At 46.6% G+C, this 23,836-nt stretch overlaps 1 protein-coding gene across 1 annotated transcript; it reads left to right on the forward strand.

Moving 5' to 3' along the window:
- Nucleotides 1-1,847: 1,847 nt before the first annotated feature.
- Nucleotides 1,848-23,481, forward strand: CTSH (cathepsin H). The gene is made up of 12 exons (XM_007951827.1): nt 1,848-1,938; nt 6,071-6,102; nt 6,704-6,809; nt 7,982-8,052; nt 8,644-8,748; nt 11,413-11,499; nt 12,477-12,532; nt 14,410-14,491; nt 15,733-15,801; nt 19,137-19,243; nt 22,458-22,583; nt 23,406-23,481. The coding sequence occupies exons 1-12, from the start codon at nt 1,848-1,850 to the stop codon at nt 23,479-23,481; spliced, it is 1,008 nt and encodes a 335-aa protein (XP_007950018.1).
- Nucleotides 23,482-23,836: the final 355 nt, after the last annotated feature.

Here is a 23,836-nt window from a genome sequence, read left to right on the forward strand (position 1 = left end):
TCACTGGATCTAGCACAGGGGGCCAAGTCAGGGGTCTGAGGTCTAATAGTCAATGCCTTTAGTCCTGCTGCTCTCAAGGCAACTGAGATGAGCAGAGAAAAGTGACAGTAGAGTGTCTGAAGTGTAAGACACTTGGAAAAGGAGAAAACATTTATCCCACAGCCAGTGATTTACTTTCCAAATAACAGCCACGCAGAGTCTTTTCTGAGACATGAGCTTCAAAGACAGATGAAATGGTCATATGCAGAGGGGCACCCAAACAGGGGCAGTTTCATAAACTGACAAAGATCTGCTTGATTCTAAAATAGTATCGGCTGGAGCCAACTTCTGGTTCCTGGGCAGATCCAGCACCCACAGGCTGCACTGCATGCACAAGAGAATACACAGAGGATCTTTAAGTGCAGATTCCTGAACCCTACCCACACTCACTGAGGAAGCCTGGTGGCGCAGTGGTTAAGTGTTCGGCTGCTAAATGGAAAGGTGGGTTTCCAGTTCGAACCCACCATGCAGCTTCAGTAAAGACTGCTGTCAAGAAAACCCTATTGCATGGACTGCTATGAGTCAGAATCAACTCCAACAGCACCACTCAGACCCTCTAGGTCAAATCCCAAGAGAGCACTCCAGGAATCTATTCCCCTAGATGCCTTCAAGACAGACCCTGGGCTGAGAAATTCTGCGAAGGAAAAACACAGGTCTGAAGGAGGCCTTGAGAGAGGTCAGGATTCTGACCTGAATGCCTTGGGTCTGCTGTGACCACACCAAGATGCCTGGGGCTGCAATAAAGCAGAACAAGTACTGGAGTAGGTCAAATCTGAGTTCAGACCCCCTCCTCACATTTACTGAGAAAGTTACCATTAACTCTTGAAGCCTCAGTTTCCCCACCTGTAAAAGGGGGTACAACAGCACACCACCTTGCAGGGCGATAATGTATGTAAAGGACCCAGCCCCACCACTGGGGACTCAAATGCAGTCACAGAATATTTTTTTTTCCTTCATTTGAAATGTTGTTTTTCTCACACTCAGACCCTATCATCTCACCTTTCTCCTTTCTTTAGATCTGCAAAATAGAGAAAATGGTCCTGGAGGTGCTAGTGTAGCTTAACAGAAAGACTAAAATGCCTGTTGGGGTGGGGGTAGGGCGGACAACTCAAACTTGAGCATTCTAGTTTCTCTAGCTGTAATTCATCCCAAAGCAGAAGGGACTACCAGGGGAAGGAGTTAGTGGGGACAGGGAGATAGGGGTTCCAGGGATAGAGACAGGGAGTGAGACTGGGGTTCTGGGCATGGAGACAGGCAAGGAGATGGAGGGTCCAGCGGTGAGAGCAGACAGGAAGAGGGGTCTCTGGGGATAAGAAGAGGCAAGAAGATGAGGGATCTGGAAGTGGGGGCAGGCAGGGACTCCGGGGCTCCGAGGGTAGATACAAGCAGGGAGTGGTCAGGCTGCGACTTCCTCCCTCTCCACCCTCCTCTGTCAGGACCAGCCAGTGGCAGCAGAGCTGGGACTCCCCCAGACTCGGGGGACCCAAACGTCTTCTTCCTTCCAGAGTAGGAGAAGGGGAGTGCTGTGACCAGGGCAGCAAGAACACCGTTGGGAAGGTGGCAAGGAGGAGGCGGCACAGACAAGGCGGGTCCGAGTTGCTGCCCTTCAAACGACCCGAAGTCTTGTCCTGTGATGCTAGGGCCCTGGGGCGAGCGGTCTAGGACGCTGGGCGGTTCGATGCCAGACGGCCGCCCCGCCCCGCCGTCTCGCCCCGCCTCCTGCCTCCTGACCCGGGTTGCTACTTTGGACCGACCCCTCCGCCCGCGCTCCGAGCCAGTGCACCTCTCGAGCTACAGCGGCAGCCGCGATGTGGGCTGTCCTGCCCGTTCTCTGCGCTGGGGCTTGGCTCCTGGGGACTCCCGCCTGCGACGCCGCCGCCTTGTCCGTGAGTGCCTACGGTACGGAAAGGGGGGTTCAGAGCCGCTGGCCGAGCTCCTGGGAAGCTTCGGAAAAGGGTCCGCGCAGGTCCGAGGCTCGAGACTCCGGATAACTTGGGGGAGATGGGGGCACTGAGCTTGGGAGGGACGGGGGCAGGGCGTGTCCCAGTCCGAGGCAAGGGCTCAGCGGATTAGAATGGGAAGGGGTTTCATGCCGGGAGACTGGAGGGCGGGTGTCTTGCAGGCCAGAGGCGGTAGGCTGGGTTTCTAGTGTTCCACTTGCCCAGGTGCCTCCAGAGCCTAGAATACCAAAGAAGCCCGCGCCCTTTTTGTCTCCCAATTTGTGACATAGAGGACCTTAATCTGTTCTCACCAGAGGCGAGCAGGGACTTTCCAGACTGTTATTTTTTATCAGCATCCCTGGGGACTTAGCACATAGAGGATCCCCCTTAAGTCCCTTTGAGAGTTCATCTGTGAGTAAGTTCCACGCCCTGTTTGGAGGAGTGACTCCTGTTGGCCTGGAAAGCTGTTAGACCAACAGCCCCGGACAACTGAGTGTGCTCCAAGGACCCCTAGTGTCAGGAAAGCCACAGGACTCCCCCACCCAGGCCAATAGGCTGTGACTGGTCCAGCTTCTTATTGTGCTTGCTTGCACCCTCTGCTGTGCTGGGCTTCCAAAAGCTCCCCAGGATGGAGGCCAAGAGCCTACTTTTCCAGCCTCCCTCCTTCCCTGTTGCCCCAGCCCCAGCCCATAACCCACAACCCATAGGCTCTGAGCTTTCAAAGCCCACCTCCCTCACCCTGGGGACAGAGAAGGAACAGCCTGGGGCTGGGGCAAAAGTCAGGGGCTGAATTTTTACTAGCCTCATCCCTCCCACCCTTATGAAATAAAGCCTCCAATCAAGCCTTGAAGCCACAAAAGACTTCCACTCTAGGTCAGCCCAACTAGTTGCTGTCTAGTTGATTCCATCTCATGGCTACTCCATGTGTATCACAGTAGAACTGTGCTCTGTAGGGTTTTCATGGCTGTGACCTTTTGGAAACAGATCACCAGGCTTTTCTTCCAATGTACCTCTGAGTGGGTTCAAACCATGGTTAGTAGCCCAGCAAAGCACAACTTAGCTGTACCCAAGCAAGAGCTTTGCTTTACTCTGACAGTGCTGCTGGCATCAAGAAAAGCTGGAGCTGAAAAGTTGCCTTAACTTTAAAAAAAAAAAAAAAAAAATCACCGCCGTCAAGTCGATTCTGACTCATACCGACCCCCATTGGGTTTGCAAGGTGGTAAATCTTTACCAAAGTAGATTGTCCGGTCTTCCTTTCACAGAGTGGCTGATGGGTTTGAACCACCAACCTTCTGGTTAGCGGACAAATGTCTTAGGCACTGCACCATCAGAGCTCCTTAACTTTACAGTACCAAAAAAAAAAAAAAATCAAACTCACTGCCATCTAGTCAGTTCCTTCTCATAGTAACCCCCACTGGGTTTCCAAGGCTGTAAATCTTTACTGACACAGACTGCCTCATCTTTCTTCCATGGAATGACTCGTGGGTTCAAACCACCAACCTTTTGGTTAGCAACCAAATGCCTTAACTACTACATCTCCAGAGCTTCTTGAACTCTAAGGTAGGGGTCAGCAGTCCTTTTCTATAAAAGGCCAAATGGTAAATATTTTAAGCTTTGTGGGCCATACAGACTGTGACAGCTACTCAACTCTGTATCAGGAAGTAACCATAGATGGTATGTAAAGGAATGTATGGTTATATGCCATTAAACATTTATTTATGAACACTGAAATTTGAAATTCATTTCATTTTCATGTGTCACAAGATATTCTTCTTTTGATTTCACCCCCACCCCACCCCAACTATTTAAAAGTGTAAAAGCCATTCTTAGTTCTCAGGCTATGGTTTGCTGACCCCTGCTCCAGAGGTGTAGCAAGGGGAGGCAGAAGGGGGCGCTTGTCCCCAGGCGCAAATCCACAGGGACACCAGATGAAGCACAGAATGACATTCTGAGGCATCAGAAATATGAAAGGCACCTGACCAAAATGAATGCTAAATCCTGTCGCATTTAAGCAATAGGTAATATTCACCCATGAATACATTTATCTCATTAAGAGATGTGTTTCCAATGCAATTTTACTTTTTATGCCTACTAATTATTTTCCATAAGGAAATCTGGTACCGCAGTGCCTAAGGCATTTGACTGCTAACCAGAAGGTTGGCAGTTCAAACTCACCAGGCGCTCTGCAGAAGAAAGATGAAGCTATCTACTTTTGTAAAGATTTATTGCCTTGGAAACCCAGTGGGGGTCACTATGGTCAGAATTGACTCAATGGCAATGGGTTTGGTTTTTTTTTTTTTTTTTTTTTTGGTTGATTATTTTTTATAATATATATATATTTTGAAAAAAGATAAACTCATTGCTGTCGAATTGATTCTGACTCAGTGACCTTATCGGACAAAGTAGAACTGTCCCCACAGGGTTTTCAAGGTTGTCATCTTTACAGAAGCAGATTGCCTCATCTTTCTCCCACAAAGCAGCTGGTGGGCTCAAACTGCCAACCTTTAGGTTAGCAGTCAAGCACTTAACTGTTGTACCACCAGGCTTCCTGTTATACTATATAGTATATTTTAAATATCTTGGTCTATTGATATTATCATTATGATTGCTCAAGTCAGAAAAACTTTTTTCTGGTAATATACAGAAACTTAATAGGTCACAAAAAATAAAAATAATCTAAATTTAGACGTTTTGCTGTTGCTGTTGTAGAAAAGTATATTAGGGAGATCTAGTGTAAAATATATACTCCTTTCAGATAAAATTCTGTGAGGTGAGGGTGAAGTTCGAGTTCAAGGAGAAAAAGAAACAATGTAAAATATCCAACATTTAATGAAGAAGATGTTTATGTTTGGTGGTGGTTACCAAATCATGAGAACATTTAGATTCCATTGGCTAGCTTTTGTGTGTGTCTGTCTAGTATGTAGGTAACAAAACATTTGCCCTTTCTACAGTCCGTTGGCTACCTTTAATAAAATGATGTAACAGTCTTATTTTTAAATGTATTATTGTCAGTTGTATATATTGTGAATATTTGCAATAAGCTGGAATGCATTGTTTATAGGTATTTAAATATAAAGTGAAAATTTTAGATAACTGAAAACTATATCAGGGGCTGCAAACGCCCAGTCACCCTGTATTTTTTAAATAGCATTTTCTTGGAACACAGTCACACTGTTTGTTTTCTGCATTGTCTGTGACTGCTTTCGCACTACAGTGGCAAGCTGAATGCTTATGACAGAAACTGAATGAGCTGTAAAACCTGAAAGATTTACTGTCCTTTTAAGAAAAAAGTTTGCTTACTTCTGGGGTAGATAGATTTATTAATATCTTATTGAAATACAACATCATACAGAAAAATGTTCAAATCATAAGCATGCATTTCGATGAACTTTCACAATCTAAACACACTCCCATAACCAGTGCCCAGATGAAGAAATAGAACATTGCCAGCACCCCAGGAGACCCCTCTTTGGCATCATTAAGGATAACTGCTGCCCTGATTTATAATACCATAGGTTAATTTTATTTAAAAAAAAAAAAAAAAGTTGTTGTGAGATGATCGTAACTAATGGTGACCCCATGTGTGTCGGAGTAGAACTGGGATCCATAGGTTGTCAGTGGCTGGTTTTTCAGAAGTAGATTGCCAGGTCTTTCTTCCAAGGCACCTCTGGGTGGACTCAAACCACCAACCTTTTGGTTAGCAGCCTAGTGTGTTAACTGTGCCAACCAGAAACTCTGAATGGTATATTGTTTTTCACAATTAATTTGGGGTATAACGGCTATTACATTGTGAGAACTGCAATCAGTGACATGAATCAAAATGTGTATGAACTATTGAATGGAAAATGAATTTGCCCTGTAAACTTTCACCCACATCACAACTAAAATTTAAAGTAATAATAATAATAATTGGGGATATAAAAGAAAGAGTGTGAGTTCATTTTTGTAAACAACAGTGAACAGCCCCACCGTTTTTGGTGTGCTGAATTTAGCTGGGTTACGCAAAATGCAAATCAGGTCTGAAGTGCCCTATTTCCCTATAGACTTTACTGGCAGTTGCACAACCTAATTATTGTTTCATCTTCTTGCAGAGAAGTTTCATTTTAAATCATGGATGGAGAAGGTCAGTTCCAACTTCCTTTTGAAGTTTTACATTTCACAAGTTTCCTGTTATCAAATTTAACTAGATTTGAGTAAGTAAAGGGATTTTTCTACCTCACTCCCCTGGGTCTTTTGGCCCTGGGAATTGACCAAACACTGGGAAAGAAATGAACTCTTCCCAAACATTATTCCCAGTGACATATATGAAAGTTGGCTGGCAGTCTTTCAAACGTTGGAATTTGTTTCCTTATTTTGTTTTCAAATCACATTGTGTGCTGGTTGCAAGTTAGATTAGAGTTCACTAATACCTGCACTTCCGAAAAATGGTGTGATTTTTGCCATACACTTGGCCCGAGAGCTGGGCACTTGGCAAGTCCCTTCACCAGGGCCCCTCAGACTGTCACCTGACTTCCAGGCAGCCACAGGCCACAGGTCCCTAGAGGCAGAAGCTTGTTTTGCCCTTAACAGCAGAGACCAGGACCTTGTCCCACCCAGTCACACAGACATGGCCTGAGATCATGGCAGAAAGAAAATCCCCATTCCTCCTCTTATAAACCAGAAAAGCCTCCCTTTGTGAGCTGCATCCTGTTTCTGTGACTTATTGCTGATGTGTTCTGTTTTAGCACCAAAAGAAATACAGCTCAGAAGAGTACCACAAAAGGCAACAGACCTTTGTCAGCAACTGGAGGAAGATAAATGCCCACAACGCTAAGAACCACACATTCAAAAGTACTGGTGCCTTTCCTCCAGGCTTCTTGGGACCTTGGGAGGAGGGAGCAGCTCAGATCTGGAAAGAAATCAGTTGATTAAAGGGTCCACTGGGGGCTTTTGGGTAGGGGGTGGGCAGAAACCCAGGCTCTGCAGCTGTAATCGTCTGACCTTAAATTCTGGCTGTTACTGTTTGATGTGTAACACTGGATTGTCAATGTGGGTCAACACTGATACACTTCCTGGTGCTTGTAAGGTTTACAAAACTATAGAAACCTCTGCCCTGTTCCTGTCATTTAAGGGTAGAGCCTACATGCTGGGTTCTGCCCTTGGGCTGCTGAGTTCATGAGCAGCTTAGGTTCCCTTCACTAGAAAAACACACACACCCCTCCAAAATTTTCACTGAGAACTCTGAGAAATGGTGGCAGTGGCACCTAAGTTGGTAATATGGACCACAAGCATAAACTGGGAAGAAACCTGGGTTTGAATTTCGTTTCTGCCCATGTTAGCTGTCTGACCTAGTTGTTGCTGTGTGCCATGGAGTCAATTCCAACTCATAGCAAACCCTAATTGATAAAGCAGAATGCCCCACTAGGAGCAGTTTTCTGGGCTGTAATCTTTACAGGATCAGATCATCAGGTCTTTTCTCCTGTGGAATGGCTAATGGGTTCAAACTGCCAACCTTTTGGTTAGCAGTTGAGTGCTTAACCCCTGTGCCACCAGGGCTTCTTTCTGTGATCTTAGGGTAGTTATTACACCTGAAGTTTTCCTCAGCTGTAAAGTGGAGAAGATAATGCTCCTTTCACTGAGTTGTTATGAAGACTCAATGGGGTAACAGGTGGGAAAGCACTTGGCACAGGCATAGTGGTTCCCCACTTGAATGTTCATTAGACTCACCAGCAGGGCTTCTGAAAACATGGGTGCCCAAGTCCCACCTCAGACTCTGTCACACCTGTAGGGTGCAGCCCAGACACCTCTACTGTTTAAAAACTCCCCAGACAATGCTGATGCACAGTAAGTGTTACCAGCTACCTAATTAATCTGGAATTATAGGACCTTGGCATATTTAAAAAAATTAATGGAGCCAACTTGCAGCAATTCAAAGAGGACATGGGTGAACATGTGGTGGCTAGTGATGCACTAAGCTCAACTAACTAATTATAAACCCTGGTTGGGGTTTTTATTCTCTTCAGTGGCACTGAACCAATTTTCAGACATGACCTTTGCTGAAATAAAACGAAAATACCTTTGGTCAGAGCCTCAGGTAGGTGTTGTCCACTGTCATCAAATCTGAATCTTTTCACTCAAACCTTTGGAATAAGTTTGCTCTAACCTCCAGCCAGATCCAGTTCCATCTCTCTTCCCTGATCTCTGCTTGCTAGCTTGAGTTTAATCTCTTTTATATCTCAAAAGAGATTGATTCAAGACACACCCTACACTAATCCTCCTACAATAACATGACCAATACAACCCATTCCCAAATAGAATTATAACCACAGGCATAGAGGTTGGGAGTTACAACACATATTTTGGGGAGACAGAGTTCAGTCCATAGCAAGCAGTACCAGAAGACTGAGACACTGGGTATCTGCATTTTATCTGCTAAATCTTTCTACCCTAACTTCCCTGATCGGGGCTTTCCAGGGGACAGATCATTCAACATCTGGGACTAGTACGGGGTGGTTCTGATACCTGCAATCTTTGTCATTCTCTTTCTTGATGACTATTTTTTTTTTTTTTACTTTACTTTTTGTTGCTGTTCCTGATTGGTAATTCCATTTTAATTACATGTTTTTTACTTTTTGTCAAAAATGTTTGTTTGTTTTCCCTGAAAAGACATATTTGGTTGTTTCAGAATTGCTCAGCCACCAAAAGTAACTACCTTCGGGGGACTGGTCCCTACCCACCGTCTGTGGACTGGCGGGAAAAGGGACATTTTGTCACACCAGTGAAAAATCAGGTATGTGTAGCCATCTCCACCCTTCCCCCCAAAATAGCCATATTCTCAGACAAAATACCAGAAAGGAAAACTCAAAAGAAACACAACCACCTGAAGCATATCCCCAACTGTATTTTCCTCCTCCTGTCACCAGCCTTCTTATCTTTATTGGGCTAAAGTTCACCACCCCTCAATTCTCATTGCAGTCTCAACATTATGTTCCCTGTACCCTTCAGAGCTCTGGTAGCATAGCGGCTAAGTCACTTGCCTGCTAACCAGACGGCTGGCGGTTCAAACCCACCAGCCACTCCTCGGAAGGAAGGTTGGGCAATCCTACTTCCGTAGTGATACTGCCTCGGAAACCCAAGGAGGGGTCGCTATGAGTCGGGGCCGACTCGACGGCACAAAACAACAACAACAACAACCCTTCAGAAATTGGACATCAGGGCACATCCCTACCACGCATGTGTCTCCCCACTGCCACCATGACCACTGTTGTGCTCCATCTACTCCCCAGGGCACCAAAGCCTCCGGGGAAGAGCACTCCCTTCACAGTGGAGTTGACATGGGGAGTGACGGTGTTTCCTTGCTTACTCTTGAGAACTGAGGACTTGTTCCCTTGTTGGAGGGTTCCAGCAAGTTCAGAAGACTCATGGCCCTCCTTCCTGCTGTCTCCTCTGGAAGTGGCCTCCTTCAGAAAGATGCTGACCTCTCAGTTCCAGAAAGCAAACGGTTAACATTTCCCTCCTAGAAACACTTGCTTTTCACAGAAACTCACCCAGAGGAATCTTTCTTTACTTTCCTGAAAGTCACGTGACACAGTTTCAGATCCTCCAAGCTCACTGTGTTCACAGAGTCTGCCAAATTTTCTAGACATTTAACTCCTGGAACCAAAACGAATGTCCACTCCCAGCTGTAGATGTGGTAGAAAGAAGTCAGTTTTTGGACCATCTGAGAATCACATGACAATCCAAGGCAACAAACATTAAGTGTGGACATTTAAACCTGGTCAATATTAGGCCAGTGGGAAGAGGAAGCCTGTCAGGGATTTTCCACGTCCTCATCTTAACTATTGCTGGGCCATCTGACAGGACCTGAGCTAAGGGGGTGGGAATGAGTTGGCTAATCTCCTAGTCTGTCGCCACTGTGGTTGTAGATGGCAATGAGAGTAACTGACATTATTAGCTCAGCAGCCCTTTGTGGGTTCCTCACTTTACAGAAGAGGAAACTGAGAGGGAAGGTGGCTTTGGCCAAAGTCCAAAGCAAGCAAGTAACTGGGAACTCAAAACCAGGTCTCCCTGATAAGCTTAGTATATCTTATAATCTATTATATTTCATACCAGAAGGGTCAGAAAATAATATGCAGACTTTCATGGACTGCCTGCTGATTAAATAAATACTAACATTTTGCCATATGTGATTCACATTTTTTAAAAAAAATGAAATAAAACATTAGAGGTTAAAAAATAAGTCTCTGCTCCAAGCCTGTGCCCAAGGCTCAGCCTGCTCTGCCTCCCTCAGTAATATATGGTCACAACTGTCGAGGCCAGGACCACCACCTTGACAGTCTTGGAAAACTTGTGACCAAGGTCTTCCTCAGCAGGGAAAGATTCGAGGGGAAGACACAGGAAGGAGAAGCCAAGGTGAAGGGCCTAGTTTAGAGAGACTAAACTAGGGCAATGAAATGAACAGGAAGGGGGCAGATTTAAAAGCCATTTCAGAGGTAGAGTGTGGAGGATTGAGCCAGTGAAGGGAGACAAAGATGTGGCTTTTAAGGTTGAAGACCTGAGAGAAAAATAATCCCAACTAACGTTATTGAGCCCACTAAGCTAACTGCTTGAAAGGCATGAGCTTATCTGATTCTCCTAACTGCCCCCTAGGGTAAGCTCTGTTGTCATTCCACTTTTACAAATGATGAAACTGGGGTTTAGAGAGGCCCCATTAACACAGTTGGCATGTGGCGGAGCTATGATTTGAACCAGGCAGTCAGGCTCCTACCCCAATTCCTAACCCTCAGGTTGTCTGGAGGTGCCCTGAGTCAGGAGGCTGGGCAGTGGCAGTAACTGTGGCAGAAGATTGTGAGATGGATGGATGGGGTAGACCAGCAGGGTCTGAGTTGTCAGAGGCACCTAGGTGGGGTCTGTCTGGGAGTCAGTTAGATGGGCCTGGGTGGAGGTCAAGGCTGAGGCTAGAGTCTGCGGGAGTGATAGTTTAACAGTTATGGGTGGAAGTGAGATTGGTGATGAAGAGGTGAGAGACAAGGTTCTAGAGACAGAACTTTGCTGAATCCTTTGGCTGAGAAACAGTGGGGAGAAGAGGGATCAGAAAAAAGATGCAGACATGGGAGAGTTAGAAGACCACAGAGTGGGGTTGGGAGGGGCTCCAGGACCTCACAGGATAGTGGGGGTTGGTTGACAAGAGGCCAGGATTGGGAATCCTCTGGTGCCGCTCAGGCTGCTCCTGCTCTCGTGCAAGCCTCAGTTGCCTCATCTGTGACATGGAGAGAAGGATGTCCGCCCTTCAGGCCTTATAAGCATCTTTGTGGACCAGTTGAAAGCCAGGCTTTGTCAACCCTAAAGGCATTTGGGAACCTTGGGGATTCTTGAAAGATCAGTAGAGGAAGTCAAAAGGCAGCGACTGTCCCCTGTGTCCCAGTTACTGACTCCCCTGCCTCCACCTTTCTAGGGTGGCTGCGGCAGTTGCTGGACTTTCTCCACCACAGGGGCCCTGGAGTCTGCCATCGCTATAGCCGGAGGGAAGCTGCTATCTTTGGTAAGAAATCAGCCACTGTCTTATTTTCTGCTGAGGTCCCACTTTGCCCCAAGGCATGACAGGAGGTCTGGGAGTAGGGTTTTCAGTGTCCTCTAGGGCTTTAGCTAACAATGCTATTCCATTTGTATATTAAGTGACCCACTGTGTGAACATTTGGAATGAGAGTCTGAATGGATGCCTTTCCCAGAAAGAAATGCAACTTATTTTTTTTGTTATTGTTAATTTTCAGTTTTCAATTAAATCACTGCCTATATGCCACATTTATCTTATTAATACAGAATTTGACAAATTACATATAACTTCATGATCTATGTCCATGATAAAGAAATGCAGCTTATTGAGGAAACAGCCCAGAGGCTCATTTCTGGGTGGGTCTGAGTGTTTCTCAGGGTGGCACCTGGGGCTGTCACCAAGGAGAGAGTCAGAAAAGTAGTTCACCTAGGATGGTCCTTTAGGAACTGTGCCCCTTCCCAAGCCACCTCAGTTGTTTTCATGAAGGGAAGAGCTGGAACCCATGTATCCAATTCCTTGACCTTCCAGAGTGAGGGGTGACAGACTGAAGGAAGTATCCCTGCCCCTACCCCTGCCTACTGGGTAAGGAAGAGAGAGCATGTAGGCCTAGGTTGGCAAGGGCCGTGAGGTCCCTGGGCTGAGGAGAGGTGGAGCAGGGTCTCTAGCTAGGGCAGTCCTCTCACTCAGGACCCCAGAAAGTTCACACCTGTAGGTCCACTCATGTCTCTCATCTGCCGACCAGCTGCCAGGTACTTCCTGAGCCCCTCTCAACATGTCCTGGCTGGGCCTGACACTTCAGGCCATTCTATGACAGCCCCTGCCCTCAAGGAGCTTTGAATTGGGTCATCTTGGCATGACGTTGATTTGGCCAAGTGTGTGGATCAGCATAGGGGGCCCGGTGCCTTGTGCTAACACCTGATGCCCTCCCAGCTTCCAGCTCATTGGGTTCACGTTCATTCCTACAGGCAGAACAGCAGCTGGTGGACTGTGCCGAGGACTTCAATAATCATGGCTGCCAAGGGTATGTCCCTGACTAGGAGGGCCCAAAACCCCTTCTCATTTCTGGTTGGTCACTTCTAGTTCCACTTTGGTTTGCTGAAGAAGGAAACTTAACCATTTATCTAGTGTGTGCTAGGTACCGACAGACATAACCCTGCTCACTGCCCTGGAGGGTAGTAACATTATCCCACTTTACAGAGGAGGAGGTAACCTCACACATCTAGCATCCCACAGCCAGGGGAGGCTGAGCTGGGATCTGAGTCCAGGCCTATCTGGTTCTGAACTCCATCCTCCATCCAATGTACCACTCATCTCTCATTCCACGATGCAGTCAGCTTCACCAGCCACCAAGACCTCTCTGGGTGCATGCATGGCCAGAGGAACAATCACTCATTATTCTCCAAAACTCAGATCCATGCACAGATGTTTGGGGGTCATGATACATGCTGTCTATAGTTCTAGCTGCCTCAGCTGGACAGTCCATGTGAGGGAACTCTTATAAATGTGGTAAATATGTCAATACATATCTTTACTGGGCCTCCTTTCCTGGCCTATTTTTAAATGGGTTGTTAGGAATTTTCACACAATTTCCATTGTCTCCAGCCCTCACTTTTTCTCTGCATTCTGAGCACTCAGATATTTCCATGGGATTCGTCAGATTTCCTGGCAAATAATATGTGTAGAGCCCGGCCATTCATGCTTTCCTAGAGCAAGTGCCCATCCTTGACCCTTCTCTGTCTACCTGTGGCCCATCCCTCTGCCAGACCTCAGCCACACTACTCTTGGTCTCTCTTTTCTTAGAGACAAATCCCATGAAGTCCTCTTACATCTGCCTCCTGCTCTCCACAGCAGCATATAGGAGGGCCTCCTACAGAGAGCTGTGGTCTGGCTGAGTCCTTGGGGCTCAAGAGTGAGGTCATAGCCTACTGATCCACCATCATCTTTGGTCTTATTGCTCACCTGTTTGCTCTCTTATAACCACCCATAATGAGAGTCTGATGAGGAAGCTGTGGGACCCCACTATTTTTCAAGAGTCTGTTTGCTTTGGTTCAAGACAAGAGTTCATTTTTCCATTCATCCAACAAATATTACTGAGGATCTGCTATCCATCTAAGCACTGGGGATACAGCAATCAACAGAACACAGGCACTGACATTCTGTCTGGGTAAATAAGTATATTATTATATACAAAAGCTATGGAGGGAAAAAAATAAATAAAAGCAGGCCTAGGCAGGGGCAGGGGAAATTGTAATGGACTTAGTTGCTAACCAAAAGCTTAGAGGTTCAAGTCTACCCAGAGACACCTCAACAGAAAGACCTGGTGATCTGATTCTGAAAAATCAGCCATTGAAAACCCTGTGGAACTCAATTCTACTCTGACACAGATGGGGTTGCTATGAGTTGGAACTGACTCAACGGCAGCTGGTTTTTATGTGGCCCTGGGCAAGTTATGCAGCATCTTTGACCCTCAGTCATCCCATTTGTAAAATGGAAATAAAAGCCTCTACCACATGGATCCATGGCAATGGTTACGTTTATCACATAGATTGATATGAGAGATCCAGCAATCATGTTTGTAGAGCACCTATCCCAACTGGGTGCCCAATGACAATGAGGGTGAGCTGGCCCCATCTCACTGACCATTGTGACAGCAGGGCCTGGCTTCCAGAGGTCTCTGCCTCACTGAAATATGTGTGCCGCTCCTGTGTCTTCAGTAGCTATGCCTAGGTGTGCTGAGCTTTATTCCAAAGCCAGACAAGTAGTGTTGCCAACTGCCTCCACCACCACCACCCCCGCAAGGTCTCCCAGCCCTGCCCAGGAAACATCTAACCAGCTCCAGTCCTGCCCACTTGCATTAGGGTTGGTCCAGGCAGGCTCATCTGTGTGTGCTTCTTGCAGGGGTCTCCCCAGCCAGGCCTTCGAGTACATCCTATACAACAAGGGCATCATGGGTGAAGACACCTACCCCTACACGGCCCGGGTAATTCTGAGCAGCTTTGGCTCTATCTTGGTCTGCAAAGCCCCCCATCTCCACTCCTACCCTATGGCCTCCTCCCCCAGTCCCTTGAACTTCCAAACTGTCCCTTCTGTGGGACTCTCAAAGCTGTTCTCACTCTTTCCTGAGGTGCCCTTCTTTCCCCTCTCCCATAACCCGCTCTGTTTCTTTTTGGCTCCTCCCTGTCCTGTAAGTATGTACTAGGACACCATCTTCTGGCTTCTTCCCTTGATGCTAGACATAGTAATGTGTCCATGTGGTCAGCCTTTCATGCTGACAACACTCTCCTGAGCCCCATACCTACTAACCGTGCCAAGGGCCTGCCCTGCTGTCACTTTTCCCCAGCCTATCTGTAGCCAAGCCACCTCATCTTTCCCTTACCTGTAATTCCTCCTGGATTTCCCTCTTGGCATGAGCAGTATCAGCCTCCCTCAAAACCTCTTGGCCACCCTGTTCCCTTGACCTAGACCTTCACTTTGGTCAACCCTCTGACCGGCCTAGATCTTCTCACATCTACTCCTTTGGTCCATCCTGTGTCCCTGCCCCCATTCACACTGTGCCTCCCTTCACCCTAGATCAGTGAGGGTGGCCTCCCCTTGGGCCACCCACTGCACTTGGTCTGCCAAAGTAGCCTCTCAAACCCAGCTGTGACCATACCCTTGCCTTATTCTGAACTTTCCAAAGGCTCCTCAAGGCCTGCCTACAAAATGAAATCCAAACTCTTTGGCCTGCCCTTCAAGGCCCTCCCCAACCCCACCCAAACCAGTCTTTCCTGTGTTATCTTCTTGAACTCTGCCCCTCATAAATAGTATGCTCCAGCCAAGCCATTTGCTGGTTCCTGCCTCTCTTGGGTCCTATCTCTTGTCTTCTTTATCTTCCAAGTGACCCTGTCTCCATGCCTGCCTCTCGTCAGCTCTGTTCCCTATACTGAATATCCCCCTCCCTCTTCCCTACCATTTTTTCAGCAAGTTGCCCTGCTGGGTTAGGCCCTTTCCCACATTCACAACAAGTGCTTTGCTCACTTCTGTCAAAGCTTCCACTAGACTGAGCTCCCTGAAGACTAGGATGGCTCTGACTATCCCTTAACTGACCCGTCACCCAGTCTGGGTCTGATACATGTAGTCTTTGCTTAGTAAATGTTAACAGCCTGCATGGGCAGTCCTAAAACCTCAGCGTGGGCTAAACAGCTCTATCCTGCTCTCTATGCTCTTTTCTCCCCTGAACAGGATGGTGTCTGCAAGTTCCAACCCAAGAAGGCCATTGCATTTGTCAAGGATGTGGCCAACATCACACTCGTGAGTACTGGATCCTTCTCCCAAATGGGGAATGTGTTCTGATAAGAAAACCAGGCTCCCCAGCAGTCAGATGGCCAATAGGCCAGGCAGGGCAGCCTTCCTGGCAGCACATCACTTTGATTTAATAAGTTTTGACTATAACTGAGTATCAGTCACCATGAGGGCAGCATGGTGGACAATGAGAGGGAAAAAGCATGGGACTGGTGGTCAGATGCTCCAGTTTTGACTCCACTTCTGTGCCAGACTTCATTTTTGTATTTCTGTTTTTATGTCTATAATACACAAATAATAATCCCCATCCCATGTATGTAATGTTAGCATGTATGTGTAGGGGTTGTATGAGTGATTGAATAAGCTTGTGAATGTGTATCACTTAGGATATACTAGATTTTGCTGCAGTAATAAACAGCCCCAAAATCTGAATAGCTGTTCAAGGTTTATGTTTCATTCATGCTACGTGCCCATCAGCTTAGCTAGGGCTATGCTCTGTGTCCTCTGTCTCACCTAGGACCCAGGCAGGAATCCCCAGTTTGTGCAAACAGTCAAGCATTCAACTACTAACTGAAAGGTTGGCAATTCAAACCCACCCAGAGGCACCATACACAGGAAGACAGGTGTGGTGATCTGCTTCCTAAAGGTCACAGCCTTGAAAACCCTAAGGAACAAGTCTACTCTGTACACATGGGGTCACCATGAATCAGAAGCAGTGATAACTAATAACAATAGGACCTACGCAGAGGGTAAATTATGTCTTGGCTCTTAAAGCCAAACAAGTAACAGAGTTGCAAGTGGATGGAGAGTTGCACTCCTATCTATTCTGAGAGCTGGAACATTTATGAACAGTCCCCATGACTCCCATGTGGAAGTGTGGGAGGGTGTGTATAGAAGGTCAGTATCTCCATGAGTATGTGTCAATGTTATGTGTGCAGATGAGCACATGAAGATAAGCCTATGTGTGCCCACAAGTGTATGTGCAATTCACAAACATGATGTGTATGTAATAACTGTAGCTAGCACTTAATTGACACATGTGCCAAGCTCTCAGCAGTAATAACAGCAGCAGAACCTGACATTGTTTCATCCTATTGTACATAGGGTTGCTGTGAGTCAGAACCAACTCCTTGACACCTAATAACAACAAGTTTATGGAGTGCTTATAGGCACTATGCCAACCCCTTAACATCTCTCCTCTAGACTTAAAATAATCCAATAAGTGTCATTATTGCCTTAATTTTATAATAAGGAAGCAGAAGCTCAGAGTGGTTGAGTAACTTCCTAAGGCCACAGAGCTAGGAAGTGAAAGCTGGGTTTAGACTGAAATGATGCCATGCCCAAACCAGGGCTCATTGTCCCAACAGTATACAACCTACACCCTGTTAATAGAAATGTTACTGACTATCACGAATTTATCTTCAGAAAATAGCCATTTATCTTTCAAACACACCTACCAAGGGCTGGCCTGCTCTGAGAGGTGAATCAGAGGCAATCCCTTTTGCCCGGTCCTCACGAGAGCCTTGTGGGTGACACCCATAGGGCCTTTGAGGGCTCAGCTAGGACCAGGGCAGCTGTGGGAGTAGTGCTGGCCCCACAGCAGTGCCCACCCCCTTGGTGGACAGGTCTGTCTTGTCTCAGAGCTGACTTGACCCCTCTGGGCTTCATAGGGTCTTTTCTGAGCATGCAGAGAAGGGAGCCACTTGCTTGCATGCAGTTCAGTTGTTTGCCTTTTGCAGCTGAATTTCTTTCCACTCCTCCAGAGAATGAGAACTAAGGAGGGTTGGGTACCCTGTACCCTCCAGCACTTCCCTTCCCTTCCACAGAATCCTGGTCTCCGCTCACAAAACCTCCAGCTTATTTCAGCCCTTCAAGGCCTCCAGCCAGGGGAGTGGCTTCATTGGCTCACTCTAAGCCTGTTGTTCCCAATTTCGAAGTTTTAAAAAGTACTGCTGCCAGGGACTCACCCTGTAGATTCTGACGTAACTGGTTTGGGGTGCACCCTGGGCATCAAGACTTTTTTAAGCCTCCCAGAAGGTTCTAACATGCAGCCAGGGCTGAGAAGAGTGTTCTCACTTAATCATTACAGCCTCCAAACTTCTTTGGTTTCTTCCCAGAGGCCTTCCCCACCTGAAAATGCTACTCAGATGGTACATAGCCCTTTGCTGGGTTACCAGCCAAGTCTTAGTTACCTAATGCTGTTGTAACACAAATACCACAATGAGAGGCTTAAAAGTACAGGAATTTATTTTTCAGAGTTCTGGAGGTTAAATCAGGGTCGTGGCCATGTTGATTTCTTCCTTTGGTAGCCCTGGGCATTCCTTGGTTCCTTGGGGTTCCTTGGCTTGTAGATGACCCTCACATGACATCTGTATTCTCCTGTGTGGTGTCTAATCTGCACTTTCTGTAACTCATAAGTGATTAGCTTTACAACCCACACTACTCAGGTATCACCTAATTTACTTAACAAAACCCTGGGTCCAAATGGGATTCTAACACATATTATCTGGGGACATAATTCAATCCATAACACTGGGTCTCCACTTGTTTGCCCCACATTCTGAGTCTTTTTTATTCATGTACTTATAACCCTCATGCTCTCTCAACAAAGCTCTGTAGAATGGCTTTATGGATACAGGGACTCCTGGGGGTAGGAGTGCTGATCCTTCTGAGCCCTTGACTCATGAGAGGACCTCAGTGAATGATTGGAAGTGACTGAACGAGCAGACCCACACTGCACTTCGCAATCCCGGTCCTAAAGATTGCAAGGCTTCCAAGGAGCAGCGTTGGGGAGGAGGAAGAATGATGTCCATACAGAACCAGGCTAGCTAGGGGAGGGAGGTTACAGGGGAGCAGTTTGGTTTGGGGGAGCTCTGGTGGTGTAGTGCTTAAGGCGTTTGACTGCTAACCAGAAGGCTGGCAGTTCAAACCCACTCCTCAGAAGGAAGATTGGGTAATCTACTTCTGTAGTGATACTGCCTTGGAAACCCAAGGAGGGGTCACTATGAGTCGGATCAGCAGTGAGTTTTTTAATCTGGTTTGGGAAGAGGGACTTATAAGGTAAATATAAACAGAGGATCCTGACCATTCAGGCACAAGAAAGTGGGGCTTCTCTCACCAGTGCCCAACTCTCAACTCCCAGGCTCTGCTGCAGAGGAGGGGCAGCTTGCCTCCTAGTGGCTGCTGTTTGGTTGAAACTATCTTCTCTCTGTAATGGATGAACATCTACATTGCTTTGGGCTTCTATCCCCTACCTTGGGGCAAAAGGCCATATTTCGAAAGTAGTATGAAGATGTGACAGAGGCTATATATGTCTATCCATCTGTCCCTCTGTCTGTCCACAGAATGATGAGGAAGCGATGGTGGAAACTGTTGCCCTGTACAACCCTGTGAGCTTTGCCTTCGAGGTGACAGAAGATTTCATTCAGTACAGGAAGGGCATCTACTCCAGGTGAGCCGAGATCCCAAGAGCCAGGAGGGAGAATGGCAGGGGGCTACCTGAGCCTCCCCACAGCAGGGGCATGGGACTCAGGCTCAGCCCAGACTGCTGGTGACACCATTTCTTGACACCTACCACATATTGGACATTTGACACATTCCCTCAGTTAATTCTGGTGCAGCCCTGGGGGATCAAGAGGCATGGTCACCATCTTACAGAAAAGAGAGCTAATCAGAAGAGATGTGACAAACCTAAGCCACATGACTAAACAGAGGTAAGGCCAAAATTTGAGCCCAGGGCTCTGTCTTCCTCAATAGAAGAGCTGCCTCCAATTAAGAAAACTCAGGTCCCAAAATCTGAAGACATGAAATAAGGAAGAGAAAGTAGCTGCTCTCAAACACCAGAACCCTTTGCTGAAGGTTCCACCACAGAGTTCTTTTATTATTATTTTTATTGTGATTTGGGTGGAAATTTACAGAACAAATTCCCTTTCCATACAGCAGTTCACATACACTTTGTCTCTTGACTTTGACCACAATTTACCACAATGCAACAGCTCCCCTCCCACTTCCTCTGGATAATTACCTCTTCCCTGTGCCCATCCTTCCATGCACAGAGTTCTTTAGAAAAACCAAGCTCCTTGGCACTTGATGCTCCCTGACTTCTCAGAGTCCCCTTTATGGTGTCTTCATTTTCTAGTTAGCCCTGATGTGCTCAGCCCTCTTTCTTCTTCTCACTGATAGACTCTCTTCCTGGTCCATTGCAGCTGTGCCTTTAACTCCATGACCAAATGTTTGTATAGAATCTCCAAGTCTCCATCTGCCAGCCTGGTTTCTGATGAGCATTAGACCCACAGATCCAAGGGTCCTCCCCCCACCGACATCTCAACCTGGGTAGCACATATTAAAAAAAAAAACACTACCATCGAGTCGATTCCAACTCATAGCAACCCCCATTGGGTTTCCAAGGTGGTAAATCTTTACAGAAGTAGATTGTTTCATCTTCCTTTCATGGAGTGGCTGGTGGGTTTGAACCACCAAGCTTCTGGTTGGCAGTCAAATGCCTTAGGCACTGTGCCACCAGAGCTCCTTGAAACCGCAAATCTCCCCCAGCCCCAGATCTTCCTCTCCTGGGTTCCATCTTGGTTAGTGAGATCACCATCCCTGCTGCTGCACAAGTGAAAGCCAGACGCATGCTGAAAACCCCTTCTCTCCATCTTCCCCCACAAGTCCCACAGATACTGCCCCAGTCACATTGCTCAAATCTCTCCTCTCCTCTCCCACCCCGTGTCTCTGCCCTTGGCCACCATCACCCTTTCCTGGTTTGTCTTTGTCTACCACCACCACCCGTCCTCCCTCCACTAAGAACCAGAGTCACATTCTGAAACATTTTTCTTGTCACACCAACTTTAAATACTCTAGTGTCTCCCCATCACCTTCAGGATAAAAGTCCAGTGTTTAGCTTGGCTGGGAGGACCCTCATGAGTCTGATCCTTCCTATTTCTCCAGCTGTCACCATCAAAACCCACTCATTCCATCCTGCAGCCCTCACCCCAGCTGCACCAAAGAGTTTGTTGCTTCATACTTGTACCCATGCCTTTTTAGGGAAGCCTTCCTTGACCCCACTGGGTTGGAGCTGCCTCCTCAGGGATCTCATAGTCCTCCCCAATGTTACAGCCTTGTCCCCTATATAGAAGTAGCCTCCTTGACCTCCTTGACTTCCCTGCAGAAGCAGAGTTTTGCAGGGCTTGCCTTAGGCCTGGCAAATGCTCATAACAGTCCACATCCACTGAATTAATACATGACTCAGGCAGTTGATTCTCTTGAATTTCCTCATGGAAACTAGTTCACTATCACAAATTGAAAACCTGTATATTTCCCATTGTCTTAGTTCTCTAGTGCTGCTCTAATAGAAATACCACAAGTGGATGGCTTTAACAAACAGAACTCCTCACAGTTTAGGAGTCTAGAAGTTCAAATTTAGGATGTTAGCTCTAGAAGAAGTCTTCTCTCTCTGTTGGCTCTGGAGGAAGATCCTTGTCTCTTTTCAACATCTGTAGGCCTGGCATCCCTTGGAGATTTCCATGTGTCTTAGTATCAATCTTCTCCTGGGGTTAGGAGCTTCTCAGCACAAGGACCCTGAGTCCAAAGGACATGCTTTGCTCCCAGCTCTTCTTTCTTGGTGGTAACCTTATAAGATAAAAGCTGATGCAGGATAAACCCCAGGGAAATTCCCCTTATATATAATCAGGGCTTTGACCTGCTTAAGCGTATTGCATCCCACCCTAGTCCCCTTACCACTGATTGTCTAAGTATATCATGGGAGATGATTAGATCTTTACATATTACATCAATACATAACTGCCAAACCACTGAGTATCATGGTCCAGCCAAGTTGACACATATTTTAGGGGAACACAATTCAATCCATGACAGCTATAAATAGAAATTAATATTAAAAATGAATGCAATGGCAACACAGCATTGCTATTTTAAGTTCTATATGGACACTGTTGCCTGCAGAAGGTGGAGCCTGAGGCCTGCTCTGTCCTGGTTATTAAAGAGTAATTAGAAAGAGTGAGGTGTTAAAGACAGGTTAGGACCACGCTGAGACTTTCCCTTCGCTGGAGCAGAAGAAACCAAAAATACCAAGCTCACTGCCATTGAGTTGATTCCAACTCTTTAGCGACCCCATTTGGGTTTCCAAGGCATAAATCTTTATGGAAGTAGATTGCCCCATCCTTCTTCCAAGGAGTGCTGGTGGGTTTGAACCACCAACCTTCTAGTTAGCAGTCAAATGCCTTAGGCAGTGCACCACCATAGCAGAAGAACTGCCCACTAAAATCCACTACCATCAAGTAGATTTTGACTCACAGTGACCCTATAGGGCAAAGTAGAACTGCTCCAAAGCTGTAAATTTTTAGAGAAGCAGATTGCCTCATCTTTCTCCTGTGGAGCGCTGGTGGGTTCAAACCACTAGCTTTTTGGTTAGCAGCTGAATGCTTTAACCACTATGCCACCAGAGCTCCTTGAGCAGAAGAACTTGAAGAACTAAATTCTCTCATATTCTGGTTAAGTGATAGTTAACTTACCACCATGAATGTCTCCCAGTCTGTCCTTGGGAAAACATTGCTCTAAAGTACAAGGAGAACCAATGTTGAGTGTAATTTAGTCATTGCCTTTATCTTTTCCTATATTGTCAACCTTTGTTTATTTTTGTTGTACAGTACTTCCTGCCATAAAACTCCAGATAAAGTGAACCATGCAGTATTGGCTGTTGGGTATGGAGAAGAAAATGGTATACCCTACTGGATTGTGAAAAACTCCTGGGGTACCTACTGGGGGATGGATGGGTAAGCAACTTCAACGTACCATATGCCAGGGGGTGGGGGTGGGGTTGTTCAAGTCTGGAGGACATCTCTCTTACCTCAAGGGTACAGCTTCCAAGGGCCTTTCAGGGAGCTGGTCAGCTGATCCCTTGCCCAGACCAAGGAGAGAGAAAGTCTGAGAATGTAACCACCACACCCTCAAAGACCCATCTTAGTAACTCCTTCCCTGTCTGGGATCTCAAGTCTTAATGAGTCTGTATTGAGAACAGGTGTCCATTTGGCTCATTAAGAGCTGTCATCACTGCTAGAAACACAGTTCACACACAGACCCTGTTAAAACTAAGTCAACCTCTGGGAAAGTCCATTTTTGGAAAGTTTATCACTGATCCCTAACAGTACCTCCTTCAAGAAGAAAGGGGCTGGAATTGAGGGACTATGGTGTACATCCTGATGTGACTTTGACCATGTCTCTCCTCTTAGACTCTGCGACCTCATCTGAAAAAGAGAGTTTTAATTGTTACCTCAGTTAATGATTCGTGATGAATAAATAACTACATGAGGGCTTCTGTAGCCAGAGCCATGAAAAGGGACCTCAGTAAATTCTGGAGAAAAGTAGGGGTCTGGGTAGATAGGAAAGACAGGTGATTTGGCAGCCAAAGAGAGAGAGGGATAAATTATTTATAAAGTCAAGTCAGTAATTTCCTAGTGAAAAGCCCCAACACTACTGTTTTATGAATAAGTTCAGAACATATAATCCTGAGTTAGACCTTGGTGAGCAGGAAAACAGCAGAAAGGCCCATGGTATGTGAGTCACAAGCTGGGCCTCAGCTCCCTCTCTCTGCCCAGGTACTTCCTCATTGAGCGAGGGAAGAACATGTGTGGTCTGGCCGCCTGTGCCTCCTACCCCATCCCTTTGGTGTGAACACGGACAGCAGCAATGACTGGTTGGCACAGAAGTGAAGGAACTGGCAGCCAGGATCATTCAGTGAAATGCTGCCTTGGAGGAAGTAGTGGGGAGACCCACTCAGGGGCATGCCACTTTCCCTCCTTACTCACCACTGGTGCCAGGCCTGCAACCCGTAAGCAAACCAAGAAGAATTCCACCAAACAACCTCATCTGAATCTCCTGGTACAAAGATGAGTAGAGTCCTCCCTCAGTCTGTGGGGAATTGGTTCCTGGACCATCCACCTTCCCCCCTTCCCCATGTCCTTACCACTCCTCCCATACCAAAATCCATAGATGTTCAGGTCCCTTATATAAAATGGCATAGTATAAC

The sequence above is a fragment of the Orycteropus afer genome, unplaced genomic scaffold, assembly GCF_000298275.1.
Source record: "Orycteropus afer afer isolate SDZICR_OR568_19922 unplaced genomic scaffold, OryAfe1.0 scaffold00313, whole genome shotgun sequence".
In the NCBI taxonomy this organism is placed as follows: Eukaryota; Metazoa; Chordata; class Mammalia; order Tubulidentata; family Orycteropodidae; genus Orycteropus; species Orycteropus afer.

What these genes read in the sequence shown, in the direction of transcription:
- CTSH (XM_007951827.1), top strand. Translation starts at nt 1,848, where the DNA reads ATGTGGGCTGTCCTGCCCGTTCTCTGCGCTGGGGCTTGGCTCCTGGGG. An exon ending in TCACACCAGTGAAAAATCAG is followed by an intron (nt 8,749 to 11,412) that starts GTATGTGTAGCC and finishes CCACCTTTCTAG; the next exon opens with GGTGGCTGCGGCAGTTGCTG. An exon ending in CCTACCCCTACACGGCCCGG is followed by an intron (nt 14,492 to 15,732) that starts GTAATTCTGAGC and finishes TCCCCTGAACAG; the next exon opens with GATGGTGTCTGCAAGTTCCA.